Below are 27,791 nucleotides of genomic sequence, written 5' to 3'. Positions count from 1 at the left end.
TTAACTCTTAACGGTACCTGTCACATACGTGTCATTTTAACTCTTAACGGTACCTGTCACATACGTGTCATTTTAACTCTTAACGGTACCTGTCACATACGTGTCATTTTAACTCTTAACGGTACCTGTCACATACGTGTCATTTTAACTCTTAACGGTACCTGTCACATACGTGTCATTTTAACTCTAACGGTACCTGTCACATACATGTCATTTTAACTCTAACGGTACCTGTCACATACATGTCATTTTAACTCTAACGGTACCTGTCACATACGTGTCATTTTAACTCTAACGGTACCTGTCACATACGTGTCATTTTAACTCTTAACGGTACCTGTCACATACGTGTCATTTTAACTCTTAACGGTACCTGTCACATACATGTCATTTTAACTCTAACGGTACCTGTCACATACGTGTCATTTTAACTCTAACGGTACCTGTCACATACGTGTCATTTAACTCCTAACTCTTAACGGTACCCGTCACATACGTGTCATTTTAACTCTAACGGTACCTGTCACATACATGTCATTTTAACTCTAACGGTACCTGTCACATACATGTCATTTTAACTCTAACGGTACCTGTCACATACATGTCATTTAACTCTAACGGTACCTGTCACATACGTGTCATTTAACTCTTAACGGTACCTGTCACATACATGTCATTTAACTCTAACGGTACCTGTCACATACGTGTCATTTTAACTCTAACGGTACCTGTCACATACATGTCATTTAACTCTAACGGTACCTGTCACATACGTGTCATTTTAACTCTAACGGTACCTGTCACATACGTGTCATTTTAACTCTAACGGTACCTGTCACATACGTGTCATTTTAACTCTAACGGTACCTGTCACATACATGTAATTTAACTCTAACGGTACCTGTCACATACGTGTCATTTTAACTCTTAACGGTACCTGTCACATACGTGTCATTTTAACTCTTAACGGTACCTGTCACATACGTGTCATTTTAACTCTAACGGTACCTGTCACATACGTGTCATTTTAACTCTTAACGGTACCTGTCACATACGTGTCATTTTAACTCTAACGGTACCTGTCACATACATGTCATTTTAACTCTAACGGTACCTGTCACATACATGTCATTTTAACTCTAACGGTACCTGTCACATACGTGTCATTTTAACTCTAACGGTACCTGTCACATACGTGTCATTTAACTCTAACGGTACCTGTCACATACATGTAATTTAACTCTTAACGGTACCTGTCACATACGTGTCATTTTAACTCTTAACGGTACCTGTCACATACGTGTCATTTTAACTCTTAACGGTACCTGTCACATACGTGTCATTTTAACTCTTAACGGTACCTGTCACATACATGTCATTTTAACTCTAACGGTACCTGTCACATACGTGTCATTTTAACTCTAACGGTACCTGTCACATACATGTAATTTAACTCTTAACGGTACCTGTCACATACGTGTCATTTTAACTCTTAACGGTACCTGTCACATACGTGTCATTTTAACTCTTAACGGTACCTGTCACATACGTGTCATTTTAACTCTTAACGGTACCTGTCACATACGTGTCATTTTAACTCTTAACGGTACCTGTCACATACGTGTCATTTTAACTCTAACGGTACCTGTCACATACATGTCATTTTAACTCTAACGGTACCTGTCACATACATGTCATTTTAACTCTAACGGTACCTGTCACATACGTGTCATTTTAACTCTAACGGTACCTGTCACATACGTGTCATTTTAACTCTTAACGGTACCTGTCACATACGTGTCATTTTAACTCTAACGGTACCTGTCACATACATGTCATTTTAACTCTAACGGTACCTGTCACATACGTGTCATTTTAACTCTAACGGTACCTGTCACATACGTGTCATTTAAACTCTAACGGTACCTGTCACATACGTGTAATTTTAACTCTAACGGTACCTGTCACATACGTGTCATTTTAACTCTAACGGTACCTGTCACATACATGTCATTTTAACTCTAACGGTACCTGTCACATACATGTCATTTTAACTCTTAACGGTACCTGTCACATACATGTCATTTTAACTCTAACGGTACCTGTCACATACATGTCATTTTAACTCTAACGGTACCTGTCACATACATGTCATTTTAACTCTAACGGTACCTGTCACATACATGTCATTTTAACTCTTAACGGTACCTGTCACATACATGTCATTTTAACTCTAACGGTACCTGTCACATACATGTCATTTTAACTCTAACGGTACCTGTCACATACATGTCATTTTAACTCTAACGGTACCTGTCACATACATGTCATTTTAACTCTAACGGTACCTGTCACATACGTGTCATTTTAACTCTAACGGTACCTGTCACATACATGTCATTTTAACTCTAACGGTACCTGTCACATACGTGTCATTTTAACTCTTAACGGTACCTGTCACATACATGTCATTTTAACTCTAACGGTACCTGTCACATACATGTCATTTTAACTCTAACGGTACCTGTCACATACGTGTCATTTTAACTCTAACGGTACCTGTCACATACGTGTCATTTTAACTCTAACGGTACCTGTCACATACGTGTCATTTTAACTCTAACGGTACCTGTCACATACATGTCATTTTAACTCTAACGGTACCTGTCACATACGTGTCATTTAACTCCTAACTCTTAACGGTACCTGTCACATACATGTCATTTTAACTCTAAACGGTACCTGTCACATACGTGTCATTTTAACTCTAACGGTACCTGTCACATACGTGTCATTTTAACTCTAACGGTACCTGTCACATACGTGTCATTTAAACTCTAACGGTACCTGTCACATACGTGTCATTTTAACTCTAACGGTACCTGTCACATACGTGTCATTTTAACTCTAACGGTACCTGTCACATACGTGTCATTTTAACTCTAACGGTACCTGTCACATACGTGTCATTTTAACTCTAACGGTACCTGTCACATACGTGTCATTTTAACTCTTAACGGTACCTGTCACATACGTGTCATTTTAACTCTAACGGTACCTGTCACATACATGTAATTTAACTCTAACGGTACCTGTCACATACGTGTCATTTTAACTCTTAACGGTACCTGTCACATACGTGTCATTTTAACTCTTAACGGTACCTGTCACATACGTGTCATTTTAACTCTAACGGTACCTGTCACATACGTGTCATTTTAACTCTTAACGGTACCTGTCACATACGTGTCATTTTAACTCTAACGGTACCTGTCACATACATGTCATTTTAACTCTAACGGTACCTGTCACATACATGTCATTTTAACTCTAACGGTACCTGTCACATACGTGTCATTTTAACTCTAACGGTACCTGTCACATACGTGTCATTTAACTCTAACGGTACCTGTCACATACATGTAATTTAACTCTTAACGGTACCTGTCACATACGTGTCATTTTAACTCTTAACGGTACCTGTCACATACGTGTCATTTTAACTCTTAACGGTACCTGTCACATACGTGTCATTTTAACTCTTAACGGTACCTGTCACATACATGTCATTTTAACTCTAACGGTACCTGTCACATACGTGTCATTTTAACTCTAACGGTACCTGTCACATACATGTAATTTAACTCTTAACGGTACCTGTCACATACGTGTCATTTTAACTCTTAACGGTACCTGTCACATACGTGTCATTTTAACTCTTAACGGTACCTGTCACATACGTGTCATTTTAACTCTTAACGGTACCTGTCACATACGTGTCATTTTAACTCTTAACGGTACCTGTCACATACGTGTCATTTTAACTCTAACGGTACCTGTCACATACATGTCATTTTAACTCTAACGGTACCTGTCACATACATGTCATTTTAACTCTAACGGTACCTGTCACATACGTGTCATTTTAACTCTAACGGTACCTGTCACATACGTGTCATTTTAACTCTTAACGGTACCTGTCACATACGTGTCATTTTAACTCTAACGGTACCTGTCACATACATGTCATTTTAACTCTAACGGTACCTGTCACATACGTGTCATTTTAACTCTAACGGTACCTGTCACATACGTGTCATTTAAACTCTAACGGTACCTGTCACATACGTGTAATTTTAACTCTAACGGTACCTGTCACATACGTGTCATTTTAACTCTAACGGTACCTGTCACATACATGTCATTTTAACTCTAACGGTACCTGTCACATACATGTCATTTTAACTCTTAACGGTACCTGTCACATACATGTCATTTTAACTCTAACGGTACCTGTCACATACATGTCATTTTAACTCTAACGGTACCTGTCACATACATGTCATTTTAACTCTAACGGTACCTGTCACATACATGTCATTTTAACTCTTAACGGTACCTGTCACATACATGTCATTTTAACTCTAACGGTACCTGTCACATACATGTCATTTTAACTCTAACGGTACCTGTCACATACGTGTCATTTTAACTCTTAACGGTACCTGTCACATACATGTCATTTTAACTCTAACGGTACCTGTCACATACATGTCATTTTAACTCTAACGGTACCTGTCACATACGTGTCATTTTAACTCTAACGGTACCTGTCACATACGTGTCATTTTAACTCTAACGGTACCTGTCACATACGTGTCATTTTAACTCTAACGGTACCTGTCACATACATGTCATTTTAACTCTAACGGTACCTGTCACATACGTGTCATTTAACTCCTAACTCTTAACGGTACCTGTCACATACATGTCATTTTAACTCTAAACGGTACCTGTCACATACGTGTCATTTTAACTCTAACGGTACCTGTCACATACGTGTCATTTTAACTCTAACGGTACCTGTCACATACGTGTCATTTAAACTCTAACGGTACCTGTCACATACGTGTCATTTTAACTCTAACGGTACCTGTCACATACGTGTCATTTTAACTCTAACGGTACCTGTCACATACGTGTCATTTTAACTCTAACGGTACCTGTCACATACGTGTCATTTTAACTCTAACGGTACCTGTCACATACGTGTCATTTTAACTCTTAACGGTACCTGTCACATACGTGTCATTTTAACTCTAACGGTACCTGTCACATACGTGTCATTTTAACTCTAACGGTACCTGTCACATACGTGTCATTTTAACTCTTAACGGTACCTGTCACACGCGTGTCACTTTCCAGACATCTGGACAACGCACGGATGTCGCCGTCGTTCAGCGTCTGAACTCGTCTCCGCCGGTCGTTTCCCGTCAGCTTTAAGTTGACGCCACACCTAATATACAAAAACCACAGATACGTAACATTGATTATTAAGTACAGTATACATTTACTTAAGTACTTTACGTTGAAGTACAATTTTGAGGTATTTCTACCTCACTTGAGTATTTCCAATTTCCAATTATTTTACTTCTACTCCACTATATACAATCTCGGATCCAAATATTGTACTTTTACTACATTTATTTGAAAACGTTAGTTACTAGTTACTTTGTAGATTCTTATTATTATTAAATTATTATTACATAACATATATAGCCTACATTACCCACTTCACATTTCGGTCATTTGAAAATAGCCGATCTACAAGCTCACAATGCGGTATGTTTTGCGGGACATTCGGGACATTCTTCTAGAACTTCTACTTTTCGTACTTTAAAGGAGAATTCCATGCTAGAATGCTTTCTTATCTTTCTTACCTTTCTTTGTAGTCATTACGTCCACACCAAAGAGGTCCAGGTGTTTTTTTGTGCAAAAACTCCTTATTGGCTATTTTCCCTACCATAAGCCCTCAATGAATTGCATTGGATTGAATGGGAATTGAATGGGGCTATGGGGTGTTATGCTAGTTCACTTATTTCCATCGAAAGAAGTAGTAAAGTGTGCCGCTTGGGATATTATTTACATTATGAAGAGAGGATGTATACAAAGAAATTATAATTTTGAGCGATGGAAATAAGCGAATTAGCACAACACCCCATAGCCCCATTCAATTCCCATTCAATTCAATGCAATTAATTTAGGGCTTATGGTAGGGTAAATTGCCAATCAGGAGCTTTTGCACAAAAAAAACACCTGGACCTCTTTGGTGGGGACGTAACAACTACAAAGAAAGGTAAGAAAGCCTTTTAGTATGGAATTCTCCTTTAAGTAGGCCTACATTTTTATGTCAATACTTTTGTACCAATTTACTCAAGTCAATTCCGGACATTTACTTGTAACAAGAGTACTTCTACATTGCAGTATTGATACTTTTACCCTTTTTGGGCAGGAACCCCTTTTGGTGTTAGCATTATGTTGTGCTTTAGCTATTGAAAAATAGCAGATCTACAAGCTCATAGCGCGCCACCGAGTGGCGCGCTACGAGCTTGTAGGTCTGCTATTTTTTTTTAAATCGAAGAACGACTGACAGAGACATAGCTTTTACAGAAAACTCTCAGGATGTAGAAGACATTTTTTAGAATCTGATCTCAGGTCAGAATGGGTTAACAATAACATGTGAGTACTTTTTCCACCAGTGGTAAAAAATGTCATTTGAATAAAACGTACCCGTTATTGTCCCTCGTCGTCTCTTGCAAAACCTCTAGAACATATGGATTTATGGGTGTCCTGAGCTGTGCACACGCAGCGGAGTAGTGCGCTGAAATGGATTCACTACACATGGCGTCGGAATGAAGTGAGACGCTCTTTCACTCACTGGCATATAGAGTCGACATTAGATGGTGTACTGTACTGTCTGAGTGTCTGTCGTTATGGCAACTAGAAACAAACGTCCCAGTGTCAACAAGTTTATTTCCGGCCAAAAGGTGTCACTGTTGTCACTGTTAAAGGAGAATTCCATGCTAGAAGGATTTCCTACCTTATTTGTATAGGGGGTGCATACTTAGTTTAGACTAGTCATTGGTTAGACATGGGTTTGGTTTAGGGGGGTGCATACTTAGTTTAGACTAGTCATTGGTTAGACATGGGTTAAGGTTAGGTTTAGAGGGGTGCATACTTAGTTTAGACTAGTCATTGGTTAGACATGGGTTAAGGTTAGGTTTATGGGGGTGCATACTTAGTTTAGTTTAGGAGGTTAGGTTTAGACTATAGTCATTGGTTAGACATGGTTTAAGGTTAAGTTTAGGTGTGCTGCCCCCGTGGGAGGTTAGGTTTAGACTAGTCATTGGTTAGACATGGGTTAAGGTTAGGTTTAGGTGTGCTGCCCCGTGGGAGGTTATTGTTAGACTAGTCATTGGTTAGACATGGGTTAAGGTTAGGTTTAGGTGTGCTGCCCCGTGGGAGGTTAGGTTTAGACTAGTCATTGGTTAGACATGGGTTAAGGTTAGGTTTAGGTGTGCTGCCCCGTGGGAGGTTATTGTTAGACTAGTCATTGGTTAGACATGGGTTAAGGTTAGGTTTAGGTGTGCTGCCCCGTGGGAGGTTAGGTTTAGACTAGTCATTGGTTAGACATGGGTTAAGGTTAGGTTTACGTGTGCTGTCCCGTGGGAGGTTAGGTTTAGACTAGTCATTGGTTAGACATGGGTTAAGGTTAGGTTTAGGTGTGCTGCCCCGTGGGAGGTTAGGTTTAGACTAGTCATTGGTTAGACATGGGTTAAGGTTAGGTTTAGGTGTGCTGCCCCGTGGGAGGTTAGGTTTAGACTAGTCATTTGTTAGACATGGGTTAAGGTTAGGTTTAGGTGTGCTGCCCTGTGGGAGGTTAGGTTTAGACTAGTCATTGGTTAGACATGGGTTAAGGTTAGGTTTAGGGGTGCTGCCCCGTGGGAGGTTAGGTTTAGACTAGTCATTGGTTAGACATGGGTTAAGGTTAGGTTTAGGTGTGCTGCCCCGTGGGAGGTTAGGTTTAGACTAGTCATTGGTTAGACATGGGTTAAGGTTAGGTTTAGGTGTGCTGCCCCGTGGGAGGTTAGGTTTAGACTAGTCATTGGTTAGACATGGGTTAAGGTTAGGTTTAGGTGTGCTGCCCCGTGGGAGGTTAGGGTTAGACTAGTCATTGGTTAGACATGGGTTAAGGTTAGGTTTAGGTGTGCTGCCCCGTGGGAGGTTAGGTTTAGACTAGTCATTTGTTAGACATGGGTTAAGGTTAGGTTTAGGTGTGCTGCCCTGTGGGAGGTTAGGTTTAGACTAGTCATTGGTTAGACATGGGTTAAGGTTAGGTTTAGGGGTGCTGCCCCGTGGGAGGTTAGGTTTAGACTAGTCATTGGTTAGACATGGGTTAAGGTTAGGTTTAGGTGTGCTGCCCCGTGGGAGGTTAGGTTTAGACTAGTCATTGGTTAGACATGGGTTAAGGTTAGGTTTAGGTGTACTGCCCCGTGGGAGGTTAGGTTTAGACTAGTCATTGGTTAGACATGGGTTAAGGTTAGGTTTAGGTGTGCTGCCCCGTGGGAGGTTAGGGTTAGACTAGTCATTGGTTAGACATGGGTTAAGGTTAGGTTTAGGTGTGCTGCCCCCGTGGGAGGTTAGGCACACCAAAGAGGTCCAGATGTTATTTTGTGTAAAAGTACATTATTGTCTATTTCCCCTAAATATAAGCCCTCAATAGAGTGTCGCAGTCCCTCCCCCTTTCAGAACAACGAACGGTCCAGGAAATGAAAATGCAATGCATTTCCCCATAGGCAGTTCTTATTTAATTTATTTAAAGACCTTTTAAGCGTCGTACGAAGCCAACTCTTGTCGTGACAAATCATGACAACACACACAATATTTTGGACCAAACAAATAATTACAAAGAAGAAAAACAACAAAAAATGTGTTGTAAGTAACCTGCCGTTTTTTTCTACTTTCTAATTCTTTGTTGGATGTAATTTACCAAAAAATGGCCGAAATCCGCGTGATCGTGCGCTATCGTGCACGCGCGCCGTCTCTATGTGCGTCGCTGTAAAAAATGTGATATTTTGCGATGTTTTGGGGTTGATTTGAGGTTAATTTGACTTAGTTATGAAAAATATAGCATTAGCTTAGCAATCCGGACCAGCCAAGCTATTGACTAGGGTCAAAATACTACAGGTTGTTGTTGATCGTTGAACCGGAAGTGACTTAGGAAGATCCGTCTATTTTAGCCAAAATCAGCATAATGATGCTTTCCCGCCATCTGGTGGCGAATCGAGAGAATACATTTGCAATGAATGAAAAAAGAAAAACATCTCTTCAATCCACCAGATCTTTCTTGTATGTTAAAACGATGAATTAAAAATATGCCAATTTGTTACCCAAACAAAAAAATTTGGACTGGTAGTCCAAGGGTTAAAGGAGAATTCCATACTAAATGGCTTTCTTACCTTTCTTTGTAGTTGTTACGTCCCCACCAAAGAGGTCCAGGTGTTATTTTGTGCAAAAGTTCCTTATTGGCTATTTCCCCTACCATAAGCCCTAAATGAATTGCATTGAATTGAATGGGATGTTTGGGGTGTTGTGCTAATTTGCTTATTTCCATCGCTCAAAATTATATTTATTTTGTATATATCCTCTCTTCATAATGTAAATAATAACCCAAGCGGCACACTTTACTACTTATTTCGATGGAAATAAGCAAATTAGCACAACACCCCATACATCCCATTCAATTCAATGCAATTCATTTAGGGCTTATGGTAGGGGAAATAGCAAATAAGGAGCTTTTGCACAAAATAACACCTGGACCTCTTTGATGGGGACGTAACAACTACAAAGAAAGGTAAGAAAGCCTTTTAGTATGGAATTCTCCTTTAACCTGCATGGCATCGACCTACATTCACACTAAAATGGTCATTACATCATGGAATAGAATAGTTTCTAGTTTGCATGCTCAGTGTTGTCCTATAGGCCACAGCCGCCACACACACACACACACACACACACACACACACACACACACACACACACACACGCACACACACACACACACACACGCACGCACACACACGCACACACACACACGCACACACACACACACACACGCACACACACACACGCGCACACACACACACGCACACACACACAGTCTATTGATATCGTTAGTCAGTCTCACTGGACATCATATGGACTCAGAGTCACATGGTGGTGATGTGCCCCCAGGGTCAGCATTCTGTCCATGCCACTCTGCTAATCTTTTTCTCAATAACACATTCTGACCTGAGATCAGATTCATACGAGGTTTCCACTGGACACACACTGGTCTGATTAACCAAATTCTGACCTGAGATCAAATTCTAAAAAAATGTCAGTCGTTCTTCGATTTTTCAAAAAATAGCAGACCTACAAGCTCGTATCGCGCCACTCGGTGGCGCGGTATGAGCTTGTAGATCTGCTATTTTTAAATAGCTAAAGCACGACATGATGCCAACACCAAAATGGGTGCCCGTTCAGAATGGGCTAAGAAGAGCCAACCCAGACCTCAAGGCCATTATGCAGCCAGAGGGTGCTCTGCATTCTTCAGGCACAGATGCCCCCGATGATGACATCATGCCTGTGAATGCAAACATTGTAGCTTAGTATACATTCATAACTGGAACTATATAAGCTCATCACATGAACCTTCCTGTTCATTCTGTCTCTAAGCCATTCTGACCTGAGATCAGATTCTAAAAAATGTCTTTTTTCTGAAAAAGCTATGTTTCTATGTCAGTCGTTCTTCGATTTTTCAAAAATAGCAGACCTGCAAGCTCGTAGCGCGCCACTCGGTGGCGCGCTACGAGCTTGTAGATCTGCTGTTTTTTTCAATAGCTAAAGCATAACATGATGCCAAACACCAAAAGGGGTTCTCGGCCCAGAATGGGCTAGACTCTAGAGAGAGGGCGAGAGCACAAGATCCCAGATCAGTCCTTCAAGCATGGAAAGGTGTACAGTATGTGTATTATTATATTTAATAATCGCAAAGGTAAAGAATGTCATTATTTCAGCTCTTTTTGGGCCAAGCCAGACAGGCTGACGACCACCAGGGGGAGCCATCGTCGAGCGGTTGGGAGTTTAAGATAGTGCTGCAGTTTTTTTGTTTCAACATTCACGAAAATGCTCGCCTGCAGGTCTCCTATAATATGTCTCTATTTTAAAATCCGTTCCTGTTGATTATCAGTCGTCAGGTTTTGTGAGAATTTCACAGAAATACATCCATGCAAATATGAATTCCCATGAGCCTCCAGGTTGGTTATTTGACGTGTTAACCCATTCTGAATGGGCACCCATTTTGGTGTTGGCATCATGTTATGCTTTAGCTATTGAAAAATAGCAGATCTACAAGCTCATAGCGCGCCACCGAGTGGCGCGATACGAGCTTTTAGGTCTGCTATTTTTGAAAAATCTAAGAACGACTGACATTTTTAGAATCTGATCTCAGGTCAGAATGGGTTCATCAGACCAGTGTGTGTCCAGTGGAAACCTCGTATGAATCTGATCTCAGGTCAGAATGGGTTAACCTAGCAGTGGTAAATATTAGTCTTGTGTGACTGTGTACAGTATTATGTAGGACACTCCTTTTTCCATGTTTTCCCCCTTTATTTACCCAGGGTAGTGGCTGAGCACAAGTGCTCACTTTCAGCAACGCCCTGCACGTAGAAACACACACACACACACGCACACACACACACACACACACACACACACACACACACACACACACACACACACACACACACACACACACATTAAAACCTGGTATAGCTGACCAGTACAACCACAGTCTTATACTGTTGGCCGCTAAGCAGCTCCACTGGAGCATTTGGGGGTTCAGTCAGTGCCTTGCCCAAGGGCACTTCACCGGTGTTGTTGGGTGAGTGATTGACCAACCACTTCCCGGCGCAGATCGTTCCTTCCTGCCCGTCCGTCCGTCCGGGGAATTGAACCGGCAACAAGAAGCGCTCATCTGACCCTCAGGCCATGCACCGCTGCCCCCATGCGCTGAATGCCCATGCCAGCTGCACTGTATAGGATACCGCAGGCAGACCAGACGTTGTTTAAACTGTTGCCCATGTCTATAACATGCTCCTTCTGGCTCCAATAAGTGTCTCCATGAATGCACAGCAAGCACTCACTTTAGCCTAATCACTGTGGAAACCTGTGGACTTCTATTTGAATTTAGCACACCTGTACATATGAGATGAGGCTTCAAGTGTGTGTGTGCAGTGGCGTGCACAGATAGACACTAGGGGGTGCTAGAGCACCCCCTGCCCTTTTGGCAATTTTGCTCTTAAAAAAAAAGTGTTCTTATTTTTTCTTAATTTGTAGTGTGGTTGGACCACGGTGACATTGATCAAAACTTGATAAAAAAAACGCTTCTACTATATTATTTAGGCCCGCCACAATCTAAAGCTATGTTTCTATGTCAGTGGTTCTTCGATTAAAGAAAAATAGCAGACCTACAAGCTCGTAGCGTAGATCTGCTATTTTTCAATAGCTAAAGCACCAAAATGGGTTCCCTCCCCAAAATGCGCTGCACAAGGTGCCCTTTTTTTCACTTGAGCACCTGCCCCTCTAAATGTCTGTGCACGCCACTGGAGATGAGGCTTCAAGTGTGTGTGTGTGTGTGTGTCCGTGCGCATGAGACAGAGGCCTGAAAAATGATGTGAGTGGGTAGAAATCTCTGCATGTGGTCACATTAATCCTTCCCCCTGTCCTGTCCCCCGCACAGCAGAAGGGAGGTGTTTGTATTTCCCATCGGAGGTGAAACAGGTTTGTTTCAGTGGAGGTGGTGCTGAGTGCGAACGGACGGAGGGAACAGAACAGGCCAAATTGGTTGCACATTTTGCCTCGTGCCATAAATAGACCAATTAATCACGGCTCAGGTTGCTTTGTCATAATCTGAAGAATTCCCTGAGTCTCGCGGAGCCGCTTCTTAAAGCTATAATAAATTGTCTGAGTGTATTTATATATGTCGACGCGGCATGCTGCTAAGCCGGTCGGTTATGCTTGAGGTGATTTTTTCCCCCGCATGCTCCTCTCTCTCTCTACTCTCTCTCTCTCTGGGGGTTCTGTAAGGAGAACATCCAGAACCTTGGCCCCGGTTGGCCCGGTGCCTATAGTCCAGAACCTTGGCCCGGTGCCTATTGATTGATTGATTGATTGAAATATTTATTAACAGTTTGCAGAATTTACAGTACATTTCAAGCACAAACTCAATACAAAGACTGTTAACTGTGAGTGGACGACCCCAATTAAGCATTTCACTTGTTTACAAGAGGGTCCACATTGTTCAATTCATCAAAACATTAGAGACATACAAACATTTAGAGACATACAAATAGACATTTCTATGTAGCTAAAGTACAGAACAGGAATTCATCATATAGGAAGCAAAAAGGGAAAAGAAACATATACAGTGAGGGGAAAAGGGGGGGGGGGATTCAGATTTTACAGAGGCCAGTTTCGAATTGCAGCCGTCCGTATAGGTGCCCTTTGAGAGCGGTTTTGAAGGAGTCAAGGGATTCCCATGTCTTAATGACTGTCGGTAGGGCGTTCCACATTTTGGTGGCATAGGAGCGAAAATAATTTAGTCCCTTGTTTGTGCCGAATCTGGGTTGTACATGGTTCGTTGCACTCCCTCTGGTGTTGTGGGTGTGGACTTCGTTTACATTAAGGAAGTATTTAGACAGGTACATGGGTATCTTGGTGGTGTATCGAATCTTTGTGGACCAGACCCATTGCAAGATGCTGTACTCTGCCCAGTGGTGGAAAGTAACTAAGTACATTTTACTTACCGTATAAGTACAGGTTATATAAGTACAGGACTACAGGTGTTTGTATAGGCCTACTTTGGGTATTTCCAATTATCGTTATCATTACGTCTATACTCCACAGTCCACACACAGGCAGACGTTGTACTTTTACTCCACTACAATAATTTGAAAACCTTAGTTACTATATTACTTTTGTAGATTTTGATTATTATTACTTAAACATACAGTAAACACTTCAGGTCTTCAGTCCTGACGATCTACGTTTTGGCCATTTGAAAATAGCCAATCCACTTACTTTTGGTACTTTTAAGTAAATTCTGAACGGGAACCCATTTTGGTGTTAGCATCATGTCATGCTTTAGCTATTGAAAAATTGCAGACCTACAAGCTCATAGCGCGCCACCGAGTGGCGCGCTACGAGTGGCGCGCTACGAGCTTGTAGGTCTGCTATTTTTGAAAAATCGAAGAAGGACTGACATTTTTTTAGAATCTGATCTCAGGTCAGAATGGGTTCATCAGACCAGTGTGTGTCCTGCGGAAACCTCGTATGAATCTGATCTCAGGTCAGAATGGGTTAAGTACATTTAGTACCGAACCTTTGCTCAAGTCGATTTTGATTATCGGACTTTTGTAATGGAGTAGTTCTATACATTGCAGTATTGATACTCTTGTACTTGGTAACAAATGTGAGTACTACTATTTCCACCATTGCAGAGCCATCGAATAGAAGAGTTAGGACATTGAGGGGGCAGAAACCCAGAGCCATCTAATAGAAGAGTTAGGACATTGAGGGGGCAGAAACCCAGAGCCATCTAATAGAAGAGTTAGGACATTGAGGGGGCAGAAACCCAGAGCCATCTAATAGAAGAGTTAGGACATTGAGGGGGCAGAAACCCAGAGCCATCTAATAGAAGAGTTAGGACATTGAGGGGGCAGAGACCCAGAGCCATCTAATAGAAGAGTTAGGACATTGAGGGGGCAGAAACCCAGAGCCATCGAATAGAAGAGTTAGGACATTGAGGGGGCAGAAACCCAGAGCCATCTAATAGAAGAGTTAGGACATTGAGGGGGCAGAAACCCAGAGCCATCTAATAGAAGAGTTAGGACATTGAGGGGGCAGAAACCCAGAGCCATCTAATAGAAGAGTTAGGACATTGAGGGGGCAGAAACCCAGAGCCATCGAATAGAAGAGTTAGGACATTGAGGGGGCAGAAACCCAGAGCCATCTAATAGAAGAGTTAGGACATTGAGGGGGCAGAAACCCAGAGCCATCTAATAGAAGAGTTAGGACATTGAGGGGGCAGAAACCCAGAGCCATCGAATAGAAGAGTTAGGACATTGAGGGGGCAGAAACCCAGAGCCATCTAATAGAAGAGTTAGGACATTGAGGGGGCAGAAACCCAGAGCCATCTAATAGAAGAGTTAGGACATTGAGGGGGCAGAAACCCAGAGCCATCTAATAGAAGAGTTAGGACATTGAGGGGGCAGAAACCGAGCGCTGTTCATCATGCAGCCTGAACTGAGACAAAGCTGGAGTTGGAAATACATTGTTTTCAACGAGGGCGGCGCAAATATGCTTTAGCTATTGAAAAAATAGCAGATCCACAAGCTCAAGATCTACGAGCTTGTAGCAGGTCTGCTATTTTTGTAGGTCAGGATGTGTAGAAGACATTTTTTTTAGAATCTGATCTCAGGTCAGAATGTGTAGGAGATCTGAACATTTGGACTGAAGGAAGCCCCCATGACGTGAACAGAGTTTTCTCGTATTAAACGCTGTCTTTTACCCTGTGGCATTGAAGGAGGACATTCAGGTGTAGAGTCAGGACAGGACTTTGGGCCCGGTGCCTGCATTCTGTCCTGTTCCTCTCCTACACCCATTGACTCTTTACAAAGAGCCCCATAGACCCGGCCGGCCAGGGGAACAGGCAGTCATTTGAAACGCGCTGCGCAGCAGTGGTGGGGGAGAGAAAGTATACTCACATTTGTTACTTAAGTAAAAAAAAGTATATCAATACTGCAATGTTGAACTGTATACTCCTGTTGCAAAGGACATTGCCAAACATTGGCGGAAAAGTCAAACATTAAGAAAGAGGCAAAGATATTACTATATTGACATTTTATTTCCTTTAGAGGGTAGCCCCTTGAGATTCATCATCTCGTTTTAGAGGGGACAACACAATGAATACAGTACATAGACAAAACAATACATTAAACATGTTGACAGAACAATTAATACACTTTCAATATCAACAAAACATAGATGCTCTCTCTACCACTCAAACACTATACATCAAGACCAGAAGCAACTGCACTGAAACACCTAACAAAAATACTAATAATAGTGATATAATAATAATGAAAATAAAAAAATAAAAAAAAAGATAAAAGGAATAGTCAAGCATTAAAGTACACACCTCAAGAGGCAATAGGCAATTCGATGAATCACCCACTTTGAATGTTACCGTCCAGTAAGTTACTTTATCAAGACCATCTTATGGACCTACTGCATGTATCCTGGGAGCCTACTGGTCTGCTTTTGATTGATTGATTGAAATATTTATTAGCAGAATGTACAGTACATTTCAAGCACAAACTCAATACAAAGACTGTTAACTGTGAGTGGACGACCCGATCAAGCATTACACTTGTTTACAACAGGGTCCACATTGTTCAATTCATCAAAACATTTAGAGACGTACAAATAGACACTTGATCTATTATAGTCAAAGAACAGAACAGGATTTCATCATAAAGGAGGCAAAAAGGGAAAAGAAACATTATACAGTGAGGGGGAAAAAGGGGGGGGGGGGTGGTTCAGATTTTACGGGGGCCAGTTTCGAATTGCAGCCGTCCGTATAGGTGCCCTTTGAGAGCGGTTTTGAAGGAGTCAAGGGATTCACATGTCTTAATGACTGTCGGTAGGGCGTTCCACATTTTGGTGGCATAGGAGCGGAAAATAATTCAGTCCCTTGTTTGGGCCGAATATGGGTTGTACATGGATGGTTGTACTCCCTCTGGTGTTATCAAGACGATCTTATGGACCTATACTTCCATTAGGAAACGCAGAATGAAATGAGATGAATGTACTCAGTTACTTTCCAACGAAACGGATGAATGTACTCGGTTACTTTCCACCACCAGCCAGCCCAAGGGAGAACAGGCATGTCATTTGAAACGTGCCGCGTTCAGGGGAAAGTGTGCGGCCGGCCACGACACTCCAGTGACTTTTCGGGGGGCTGGCTGTTAGTAACACACACAGGCCCTCATTTATCCTGGAGAACATAATGAAAAGTCTGTGTTCCTCCAAACCCCCGGCTGAAGTGGGCTGAGGATGAGTCCTTTGATTGTTGCCATGGTTACTGTCTTTGATGGTGTGTGTGTGTGTGTGTGTGTGTGTGTGTGTGTGTGTGTGTGTGTGTGTGTGTGTGTGTGTGTGTGTGTGTGTGTGTTGTGATGCAACGGAGGAGTCTCTTTATGTCGTGAATCGTGATGATGGCGTTGAAAGCTGAGAGGTGTTACTTGATGAGATGTTACTTATTGAATTAGCTTTTACTCCCCCCCCCCCCCCCCCCATATATAACCCATTTTGACCTGAGATCAGATTCTAACAAAATGTCTTCTATGTACATCCCGACAGTTTTCTGAAAAATGTCAGTCGTTCTTCGATTTTTCAAAAAATAGCAGACCTACAAGCTCGTAGCGCGCCACTCGGTGGCGCGCTATGAGCTTGTAGCTCTGCTATTTTTCAATAGCTAAAGGGTAAGGTAAGGAGTTCTCGCCCCCAAAATGGGATAAATGTGAATGGATATTGTGGAGGGAAGTGATTCTGTTGATGGCACTTATACAGTATAGGTCACATTCACACCAGGATGTTTTACTGCGATTAAAATGAATCCAGCTGCTCATCATCGGAAAGTGCACTTCGTTTGGCAGGTGTGAAGTTTCATTCGAATTCTGGTGCGGATCAAACAAACTCTGATTCTATATTATACGCAAATACCGGGGGTCTCGCTTCACTTCCTCACTGCGCTTTCCTCTCAAGTTCCCTTTGCTGCGGTTGTGGTTGACGAAGCAAACGTGTGAACGCAAATGTAGGCCCTTGTAACGGCGGACGCCGTTACTATACCTAATGCAGATGCTAACACAATTCTACATGTATGGTATAATGTAAATAAGGACACAAATTGTAACAAATGCATTTATTGAAGTTAAGGGGGGACACTGAGTTGTCGGTGATTCTCTGAAGTGGCGGATCTCCTCATACACCTACAAATGAACAGATATAATTCACATTAGTTTAGGAATAAAGAGGACAGCATACTTTCTAATTGACCAGTATAATGAGAAGACTTGTGAAGAAGGAATGTAAATCTCTGATGTCTAAACTTACCTCTGTTTACTCTCATCCTCCTCTCAGGGTGGTGTTCGGGCAAATGAGTTCCCTCTGGGTATAGGCACCCCTCTTATAGTTCCGGGAGGGACCAAGTGGGAAATGGATAGCAGGGGGGATTGGGATGGACTATAATGAATGTAATCCTGTATGTGTTGTGTATATATTCTATGCTAACTACTAACTGTGAATAGGTATTGAGGGTGCATATACAGGGAGTAAGTTTATATAAAATGGCATTGTGTGCTTCTAAGAATGGGGAATATGGTGATTGTTACCCATGGGGAATGGTATGGGCTAACCAGGTAATGGACTGCCCTATAAAAAGCAGTCAGTTGTGTTTAACCCGAGATATGACAGGTTGTATTGCCTATGACTGTCAAAGTGATTGAGAAATAAAGCCTTATTGAAGGTGCCCTGGACTGGTCTCTATTCATTTGTTGCCTTGGCCGCTCGACACTCTCACAAGTGGTAGCAGTGGTGGTCCCAGCCTCTCTCGAGTGGCGGGTGCTTTAATAGCACATAACTATGGCCAGCAAGACCAGAGGAAAGGAGAAGGACAAGAAACAAGAACAGCAAGAGGAACCAGATGATGGGGAGCCAAGTACAGCAAATGACCAGCAGGAGGACGGAGCAGCCAGTAAGCCTGACAAACTGGACGAGTTGAGTGACCTGGTGAAGTCAATGGCTGTCACCCAGACTACTAGAGACAAGCGGATGGAAAGAGAGGCTGAACGCCAAGACGAGAGATGGAAAAAGATCCACCAGCAGGTGTTACACATGCAAGCACAGATGAATGACATGAGAGACATGGCGGACAGAGAAGAGGATGGTGAGGATGATGGGGACTACCGTGGTGATGCTGGTGATGATGAGGAGGAGGAGGGGGAGAACCCGGGAACCAGCCAACACCAGGAGAGTGGGAGGAATATGGGGGTGAGCATCAGACGACGAAACGATCCAGCACCACCACATATACGACACAGAGACCCTAGGTTAATACCACTCACCCAGGATGATGATATTGAACACTACCTGACAACCTTTGAAAGGATGGCCACTGTTTGTCATTGGCCAAAAGAGGAGTGGGCTATTCAATTAGTCCCTTTGCTCACGGGTAAGGCACGCAGTGCTTATGTTCTCATGGACTTTGCAGATTCTGAAGACTACAACAAAATCAAGGAAGGGATTCTAGCTAAATATGAGATCACAGTGGACACCTACAGAAGAAGGTTCCGGTCACTGGACATTCATCAGGAAGAAACCCCACGGGAACTTTATGTGCGGTTGAAGGACTTGTTTACGAAATGGGTCAAACCAGATGCCTCCACTGTGAAGGATATTTCAGAATTACTGATCCTAGAGCAGTTCTTGAGGATGGTGGATCCAGAAATGGAGGTTTGGATCCGAGAACGTGACCCGAAGTCAGCGGGAGAGGCCTCCCGACTGGCTGAGATTTTTCTGTCGGCCAGATCTGGGAGCAGAGGACCCACATATGGCCGTGACAACTACTACACTGGAGGCAGTAAGTCAAAGGGGGGTGGTCAAGCTCAGGCTAGAGTTCAATCCAGTGCCAGGCAAAGCTCTTACAGTAAACCTAACACCACTAAGTCTTTTCCCAGTTCTAGACCAGACATACGATGTTATCACTGTAATGAGATGGGCCATACACAGTACTCATGCCCTGCTAACAGACAGAATAAACCGTCTTTGTTATGTTCAGTACCCAGACCCACCCACTCAGTCTCAGCTCAAGACAAAATGCACACTGCACCAGTGCTAGTCAACGGTCAGAGAGAGGAGGCCCTTCTAGACACAGGCAGCTGTCAGTCTGTTGTGTTGTCCAGCATAGTCCCTAGAGAGCTGTGGAGTGACACCACGTCAAACATTTGTTGTGTTCATGGGGATCAGAAAGTGTACCCCACAGCTGAGGTGTATCTTACTGTAGGTGGACAGACTTATCTCATGCCAGTCACATTAGTGCCCACATTACCGTATCCAGTTGTGCTTGGCAACGATGTCCCCACACTGCTAGACTTGATACAGCAGTCAAAAGAGAGAAACCAGGTTATCAATGAGGGCACAGAGGAGGCTGAGCAGCAGCAGCAGCTAGAACCCCACCCTACAGGTACAGCATGTAACGTGGTCATAACCAGAGCTCAGAAGAAAATAAATACTCTAGAAGAGTTACCATATTATCATGCTGAGTTGAAAGCAGGCCCGGTCAAGCAACCAAAGTCCAGAGCTCAGAGAAGGAGGGAAAAGGTTTTGGCTACGGCCAGGATACAGTGTGAGGAAACGGCAAAGCCCAGTCAGCCACTGAATTTTGACATTCCATCAGACATAGCAGCACTGCAGCAAGCTGACCCTACACTAACCGCGTGGTTTGATAAAGTGTCAGAGGTTGAGGGTGAGAAACAGGGCAAGGCAGACTGTTTAGCAGAGGCTAGCTATGTGATTAAGAATGGCATTCTCTACCAGCTACAGGATCAGGTGGAGGCCTTAGCTTTGCCACAGAGCCTTACACATAGAGTGATGGAGCTAGGTCACTCTATACCCTGGGCAGGACACTTAGCATTTCAGAAATCCATGGATAGAATTGCCAGTAGGTTTGTTTGGCCAGGCATGTACACCCAGTTGAAAGGCTTTTGTGCTTCATGTGAAACATGTCAGCTATCATCAGCTAGAGGAGTAGCCCGTGCACAGCTTCAACCATTACCTATTATTGACACCCCTTTTCACAGAATAGGCATGGATATTGTGGGGCCCCTTGAAAAAAGTTCCTCAGGCCACAGATATATCTTAGTTATTTGTGATTACGCCACCCGTTATCCAGAAGCATTTCCCCTCAGATCTATCAAAGCCAGACAGATTGCCAATTGTCTTTTGCAACTTTTTTCAAGAGTAGGGGTGCCTAGAGAGGTCCTTACAGATTGTGCTACAAACTTCCTGTCAAAACTATTGCAGCAGGTTTATCAGTTGCTAGGAGTGAAGGGCATCAAGACCACCCCTTACCACCCCGAGACGGACGGGTTAGTGGAGAGATTTAATCAGACGCTAAAGGGCATGCTGCGGAAGTTTGTGGACAATACAGGCTCTGATTGGGACCAATGGCTGCCCTATTTGCTGTTTGCATATCGTGAGGTGCCACAGGCGTCAACAGGCTTCTCACCATTTGAGCTTCTCTATGGTCGCCAGGTGAGGGGGCCACTGGACCTCCTGAGAGAGCATTGGGAGAAGCCGACTACAGATCAGGAGAGTGTGGTTGCCTATGTGATCAAAATGAGAGAGAGACTTGAACAGATGACTGCTCTAGCACAAGAGCACATGAGGACAGCCCAAACCGCCCAAAAGACCTGGTATGACAAGAAGGCCAGGGACAGGACATTGTTGCCAGGTCAACGGGTGTTGCTGCTCCTTCCAACTAGTGACTGTAAGCTGTTGGCCAAATGGCAGGGGCCGTACCAAATCACCAAGCGCCTGGGACAGGTAACCTATGAACTGTACATGCCTGACAAATTGAAAAAATATCAGCATTTTCATGTTAACCTACTGAAGGTTTTTCAGGAGCAATTAATACCAAGCCAGCAACCAGCCCAGCAACAGTTGTTGGTCTGTGCTCATGAGGATGAGGAGCAGAGAGAGCAGTCGTTCCCCACCGAGGTCACGAAGCCCAGTGCAGTGGACCTCTCTCATCTCCAGCCTGACCAGCAGGAGGAGATGAGAGCAATGCTGGACCCTCAGCTGTTCCAAGAAAAGCCTGGTTTTACAACACTGGCACAGCACAAGGTATACCTAAAAATGGATGCTACACCCCGCCGGAAGTGCTACAGGATCCCGGAACGTATAGTGCCCAAACTTAAGGAGGAGATTGAACTGATGCTGCAAATGGGCATAATTGAAACATCGAACAGTGAGTGGTGTAGCCCTATTGTGTTGGTGCCAAAAAAGGATGGCTCACTGAGATTTTGTATTGATTTCAGGTACCTCAATTCAGTGTCTAAGATGGAAGCCTATCCCATGCCCAGGATTGATGAGTTGCTGGAGAGGGTGGGGGACGCCGCATTTATCTCCACACTTGACTTAAGCAAGGGGTATTGGCAACTTGCCCTGGCACCTGAGACCAAGGAGCTGACAGCATTTACGACACCATATGGTATGTTTCAATTCAAAGTGATGCCGTTTGGCCTACAGGGGGCACCAGCAACATTTCAACGTCTCATGGACCAAGTACTGAGGGGCGTGCCGGAGTTTGCAGCAGCATACTTGGATGATTGTGTCATTTTTTCCCAGACGTGGAAGGAACATGTGGCTCATCTGCAAGAGGTCCTCCACCTGATTAAAAGGGCGGGGCTCACCATCAATCCACGCAAGTGTGCATTGGCACAGAAACAGGTGGAGTATCTGGGCCATATTGTTGGACAGGGGGTAATCAAACCTCGAGTGGGGAAAGTGGATGCCATCCATTCATACCCCACCCCCACCACTAAGAAGAAGGTTCGGGGGTTCCTTGGGCTGGTAGGGTGGTATCGGAAATTCATACCCCATTGTTCAGAGAGGGCAGCTATTCTCTCTGACCTCACTAAAGACTCAGCCCCAAACAAGGTGAGATGGACGGATGAGTGTGAGCGAGCGTTCAAAGATCTAAAGAATGCCATTACAAGTGAGACTGTTCTCCACACTCCTGACTTTGCCCGACCGTTCACACTACAGACAGATGCCTCGGGTGTCGGCCTTGGGGCAGTGCTTCTGCAAGAAGTGGAGGGAGAGAGCCGTCCACTGCTGTTCCTGAGCCGCAAGCTAGAGGACCGAGAGACAAGGTACTCGACAGTGGAGAAGGAGTGCCTGGCCATGAAGTGGGCCATTGAATCACTGAAATACTATTTGCTGGGCCGGCACTTTCTCCTTGAGACTGATCATAGGGCTCTACAGTGGCTGAACAGGATGAGGGACTCGAACACACGTCTCACTGGGTGGTACCTGGCCTTGCAACCCTATGACTTCACAGTTCAGTATCGACCAGGGAAGGCCAACCTGGTGGCCGACTGTCTCTCACGGGTACATGAGGGCTGAGGTACTGTACTCTTGGGAGAGGGGGGAGGAAATGTAACGGCGGACGCCGTTACTATACCTAATGCAGATGCTAACACAATTCTACATGTATGGTATAATGTAAATAAGGACACAAATTGTAACAAATGCATTTATTGAAGTTAAGGGGGGACACTGAGTTGTCGGTGATTCTCTGAAGTGGCGGATCTCCTCATACACCTACAAATGAACAGATATAATTCACATTAGTTTAGGAATAAAGAGGACAGCATACTTTCTAATTGACCAGTATAATGAGAAGACTTGTGAAGAAGGAATGTAAATCTCTGATGTCTAAACTTACCTCTGTTTACTCTCATCCTCCTCTCAGGGTGGTGTTCGGGCAAATGAGTTCCCTCTGGGTATAGGCACCCCTCTTATAGTTCCGGGAGGGACCAAGTGGGAAATGGATAGCAGGGGGGATTGGGATGGACTATAATGAATGTAATCCTGTATGTGTTGTGTATATATTCTATGCTAACTACTAACTGTGAATAGGTATTGAGGGTGCATATACAGGGAGTAAGTTTATATAAAATGGCATTGTGTGCTTCTAAGAATGGGGAATATGGTGATTGTTACCCATGGGGAATGGTATGGGCTAACCAGGTAATGGACTGCCCTATAAAAAGCAGTCAGTTGTGTTTAACCCGAGATATGACAGGTTGTATTGCCTATGACTGTCAAAGTGATTGAGAAATAAAGCCTTATTGAAGGTGCCCTGGACTGGTCTCTATTCATTTGTTGCCTTGGCCGCTCGACACTCTCACAGCCCTGCAGTGACGTAGAGTCTGTGGGGCCCGGGGGGCCATGATCGAGGGCCCCCATGAGGAATTGGACCTGAATATATATATATATATTAGGGCTGTCAATCGATTAAAATATTTAATCTGATTAATCGCATGATTGTCCACTCCATAGTTAACTGTGATTAATCGCAAATTAATCTCATATTTTTTATCCGTTCTAAATATACCTTAAATCAGTGGTTTTTAAGATTTTTCATATCAAGGTCCATTATTTATTCTGCATTTGAGCCACGGAACCACCATTTGATGACATTTAGCCTTCCAGACCCAAACTAAAGAACTGTATTGATGTTGGCCAATGGTACCATTACGAGAGACAACAGGCCATGTTGATCAAAATAACATGTTTTCTACGTTTTCTAATTGTGTAGACTCACTGGGAGAGAGAGAGAGGGGGGGAGAGAGGCGGGGCTCACTGACTGCCTGCATTCACATGCATGCGTCTCTCAACCATTCTGTCAAACTTCACAGTGCGTTAATCGCGCATTAAAAGAAATAGTGCCATTAAAAGGATTGTGAGTTAAGTTTGACAGCCCTAATATATATATATATATATATTCGCCTCGGTTCGTCCCGTTTGGACGGCACCAGGTCGCACCGCGCCCGTTCGCGCAATTCTCGTCTTGCATTGACTTTGTATGTAATCTAATCGCGCCGCTCTAAACCATCCAAGTCTGGCACCTTAACGCCTCTTTTTTCCCCTTCTCACTGTCCGGGACGGGGGGTGGTGGTGGGGGTGGTGGTGGGGGGTGTGGACCACGTCGCCTGTCCCTTTATACACATGCAGATTGAATATGCCTCAGAAGAATCCTCCGAATACGCTGGCCAAACAAAATCAGTAACCGGGAACTGTGGCAGCGAACAAATCAACACCCGGTGGAGGAAGAAATCATCCAAAGGCGCTGGCGGTGGATCGGCCACACTCTTCGCAAGCCTGCATCTAGCATCACACGATATGCCCTGTTCTGGAACCCACAAGGGAAAAGGAAGAGAGGCAGACCACGAAACACCTGGCGCCGTGACCTGGATGCAGATGTGAAGAGATCTGGCCACACATGGGGACAGCTGGAGAAGATGGCCCAGGACCGTGATGTCTGGAGAGCTCTTGTTCGTGGCCTATGCCCAAAGTTGGGCTATAGGCGTAAGTAAAGTAAGTAAGTAAGATTGAATATGCTAATCTGGTGCGGGGCCCCCATGACTATTAACTAAACGTTTCGTCCCCGAATGTAGCAAATTCAAAATGCAAAAAAAAATGATGCACCTTCACCCCGCGGCTCAATCGCACCGAACCGAACTACAGGTGTGAATAATAATAATAATAATTATAATAATGCAGGGAGGGGAAGGGGGGGGGGGTCTACATATATGCCAACGTGTTGTGTTTTTGTGGCCGCTGATACGGAAAATAATTTCAACAAATAAATACTCAAAAAAAGCTTTTTAGAAGTAGTGAAAATAGCAGATCTATACACTCTCAGAACATATAGCACAAAGAAACACAATGTGAGTTTGTATAGATCTGCAATTTTTTGGGTCTTGAGCTAAAACGTTTGGTCTATAGTACACTAAATATCTTCACCTATACAGTATAACAATTGGTTATGCCTTTTGTGAGCTTTTAGATCTGTTATTTACACCAAATTCCTGCCCCAGAATATAGGGTTCAAGGGGTCTTTTAAAATAATCTCGTGTCTCGTCTTGCATGCACTGTTTGTGAGGACTTTCTCCAACTGGGGCAACAAAGATAGTAATCTTTACTTTAGTGTGACTCAGTTTCAGGTGAACTTTCAAAACCTTTCAAATTGCATTCTGTGGGAGGTATTGTTAAACTCACATGCTGTGGGTTTTTTTCTTTTTTTTTTAAAGATCTGTTTTTGGCTTTTATGCCTTTATTGCGAATGCAATGAGCACTAACTATGAGACCCTGCAGATCATGTCTGTGTGTCCGTGTGTGTGTCTGTCTGTCCCGCTGTTACACCACCCGCCCGCCACCAGAGGGCGCAGCTGTATCACACAAAACACACACACGCACACACGCACCGCACGCACTCACACACACACACACACACACACACACACACAACTTAACTTAAAAAAACTTAACTTAAAAAAATACCTTAACTTAAAATGAAAAAGAAAAAACTTAACTTAAAAAAAACTTTAAAAACACTTAACTTAAAAAAAACTTAACTTAAAAATAAAATCTTAAAAAAAACACAAAAAAACTTAACTTAAAAATAAAACTTTAAAAACACTTAACTTCAAAAAACTTAACTTAAAAATAAAATCTTAAACTTAAAAAAACACAAAAAAGAGAACTTTAAAAAGAAAAACCTTAAAAAAGTATGTAATTTATTCTAATTGTTGTTATTGCCATTTACGAGCTGCGTCCGCTTCCCGCGTTTGCGCGTCTTACTTGTGGATATAGTATCAACTTATCAAGTGAATGACTGAGAGAGAGAGAGAGAGAGGGGGAGAGACATGCAGCTAAAGGTCGTCATGAACGGGACTCGAACGGCCGGGACTCGATGCACTGTCAGACCAGAGCCTATTCTGTGGCATGCGGTTGGAACCTCTAGGCCAGCGGGCGCCCCCCCCCCCATGCTGTGCTTTTAAAAAGGGAATTAACGTCGTAGCCGTAACCAAGGGGAAAGTACCGTTTCTAAACATTACGCCTTTTAATCACACATTTCTAACGTTTCTAGAGAGCCACTACTATACTGAGACCAAACCCACATGAAATGAACATTTTGCAGCACCAGTGGATTCATAATATTGTTCGACGCAAAAATGCTGAGATTGATGATGCGATGGGGAAAAGGGCATAAAGAACCAGAGCACTGCAGTTCATTCACGTGACATTCAATTCAACCATATTATTGTCTGTGTCAAAGGCACGGACAATTAAACGGTATAAGGGCTCGGCAAGTTAACCCATTCTGACCGGGCACCCATTTTGGTGTCGGCATCATGTCATGCTTTAGCCATTGAAAAATAGCAGACCTACAAGCTCGTATCGCGCCACCGAGTGGCGCGATACGAGCTTGTAGGTCTGCTATTTTTGTTTTTAATCGTGAAAATGTGCCTCAAATTTGGAATATATTTTTTCAGTATGAATGTTTTTAACTCAAATCTTTGCTTCCGGAGGGTCCTTGCTGGAACATCATATTTTCAGATGGGGGGGGGGGGGGGGGGGTCTCGGAGGCCAATTACAGATCATTTTTGGGGTCCTTGACATGAAATATTGAGTGATATATAGGCCTATAGAAACATAGGTTATTTCAGAAAACTGGATTTAGAAGACATTTTTTTCAGGCCTAAATGGGTTAAACATGTTTTATCTGTTGTCCGGGGCGGGCGATGTGAAATCAGATCCTATATGGCTCTGTATTGGATAACACTATAGTAGGCATCGTATGTCAAACGCATGTATGTGTGGCTATTCAGCGAGGGCACACAATTCCCTGTTTTGTTCCCTTTGTGTGAAGGCGAACGCGGTCTACCTGTAGCCTACTTTTCTGTGGCTGAGCCCCGGCCTCTGTTCTCCTACAAAAAGCCCCCGACATGAGAACTCCGGTCCGGACGGTCCCTTTTTTGTCCCTCCAGCATCTCGCTTTCACCAAAGTATAAGTATTCCCACGTCAAGGTGAAGCATAATATAATGCCCCCCCCCTCTCCCACAGGGCGTCGTGGGGGGGGGGGGGGGGTGCAATAGGGATATGTTAACCCATTCTGACCTGAGATCAGATTCTATAAAACGTCTTCTACATCCTGACAGTTTTCTGATAAAGCTATGTTTCTGTGTCAGTCGTTCTTCGCGATATGAGCTTGTAG

The 27,791-nt window shown here is 43.4% G+C and overlaps 1 protein-coding gene across 1 annotated transcript in view; it reads right to left on the bottom strand.

Moving 5' to 3' along the window:
* Window positions 1-10,083, bottom strand: part of LOC310867496 (leucine-rich repeat-containing protein 34-like) — a gene marked incomplete at both ends in the record, with an annotated part of 34,766 nt that extends 24,683 nt beyond the window's left edge. Inside the window, 2 exons of the mRNA XM_083777611.1 lie at window positions 5,181-5,296; window positions 10,028-10,083. Coding sequence (XP_083633737.1) covers window positions 5,181-5,296; window positions 10,028-10,083 — 172 coding nt within the window. The remainder of the gene's footprint in view (window positions 1-5,180; window positions 5,297-10,027) is intronic.
* Between the last annotated feature and the right edge of the window lie 17,708 nt (window positions 10,084-27,791).

The sequence above is a fragment of the Protomyctophum parallelum genome (genome assembly GCF_964188405.1).
Source record: "Protomyctophum parallelum genome assembly, chromosome: 12".
NCBI classification, from domain to species: Eukaryota; Metazoa; Chordata; class Actinopteri; order Myctophiformes; family Myctophidae; genus Protomyctophum; species Protomyctophum parallelum.
Note: the sequence above shows the minus strand (reverse complement) of the source record. Positions and strands in the feature narration are given on the sequence as shown.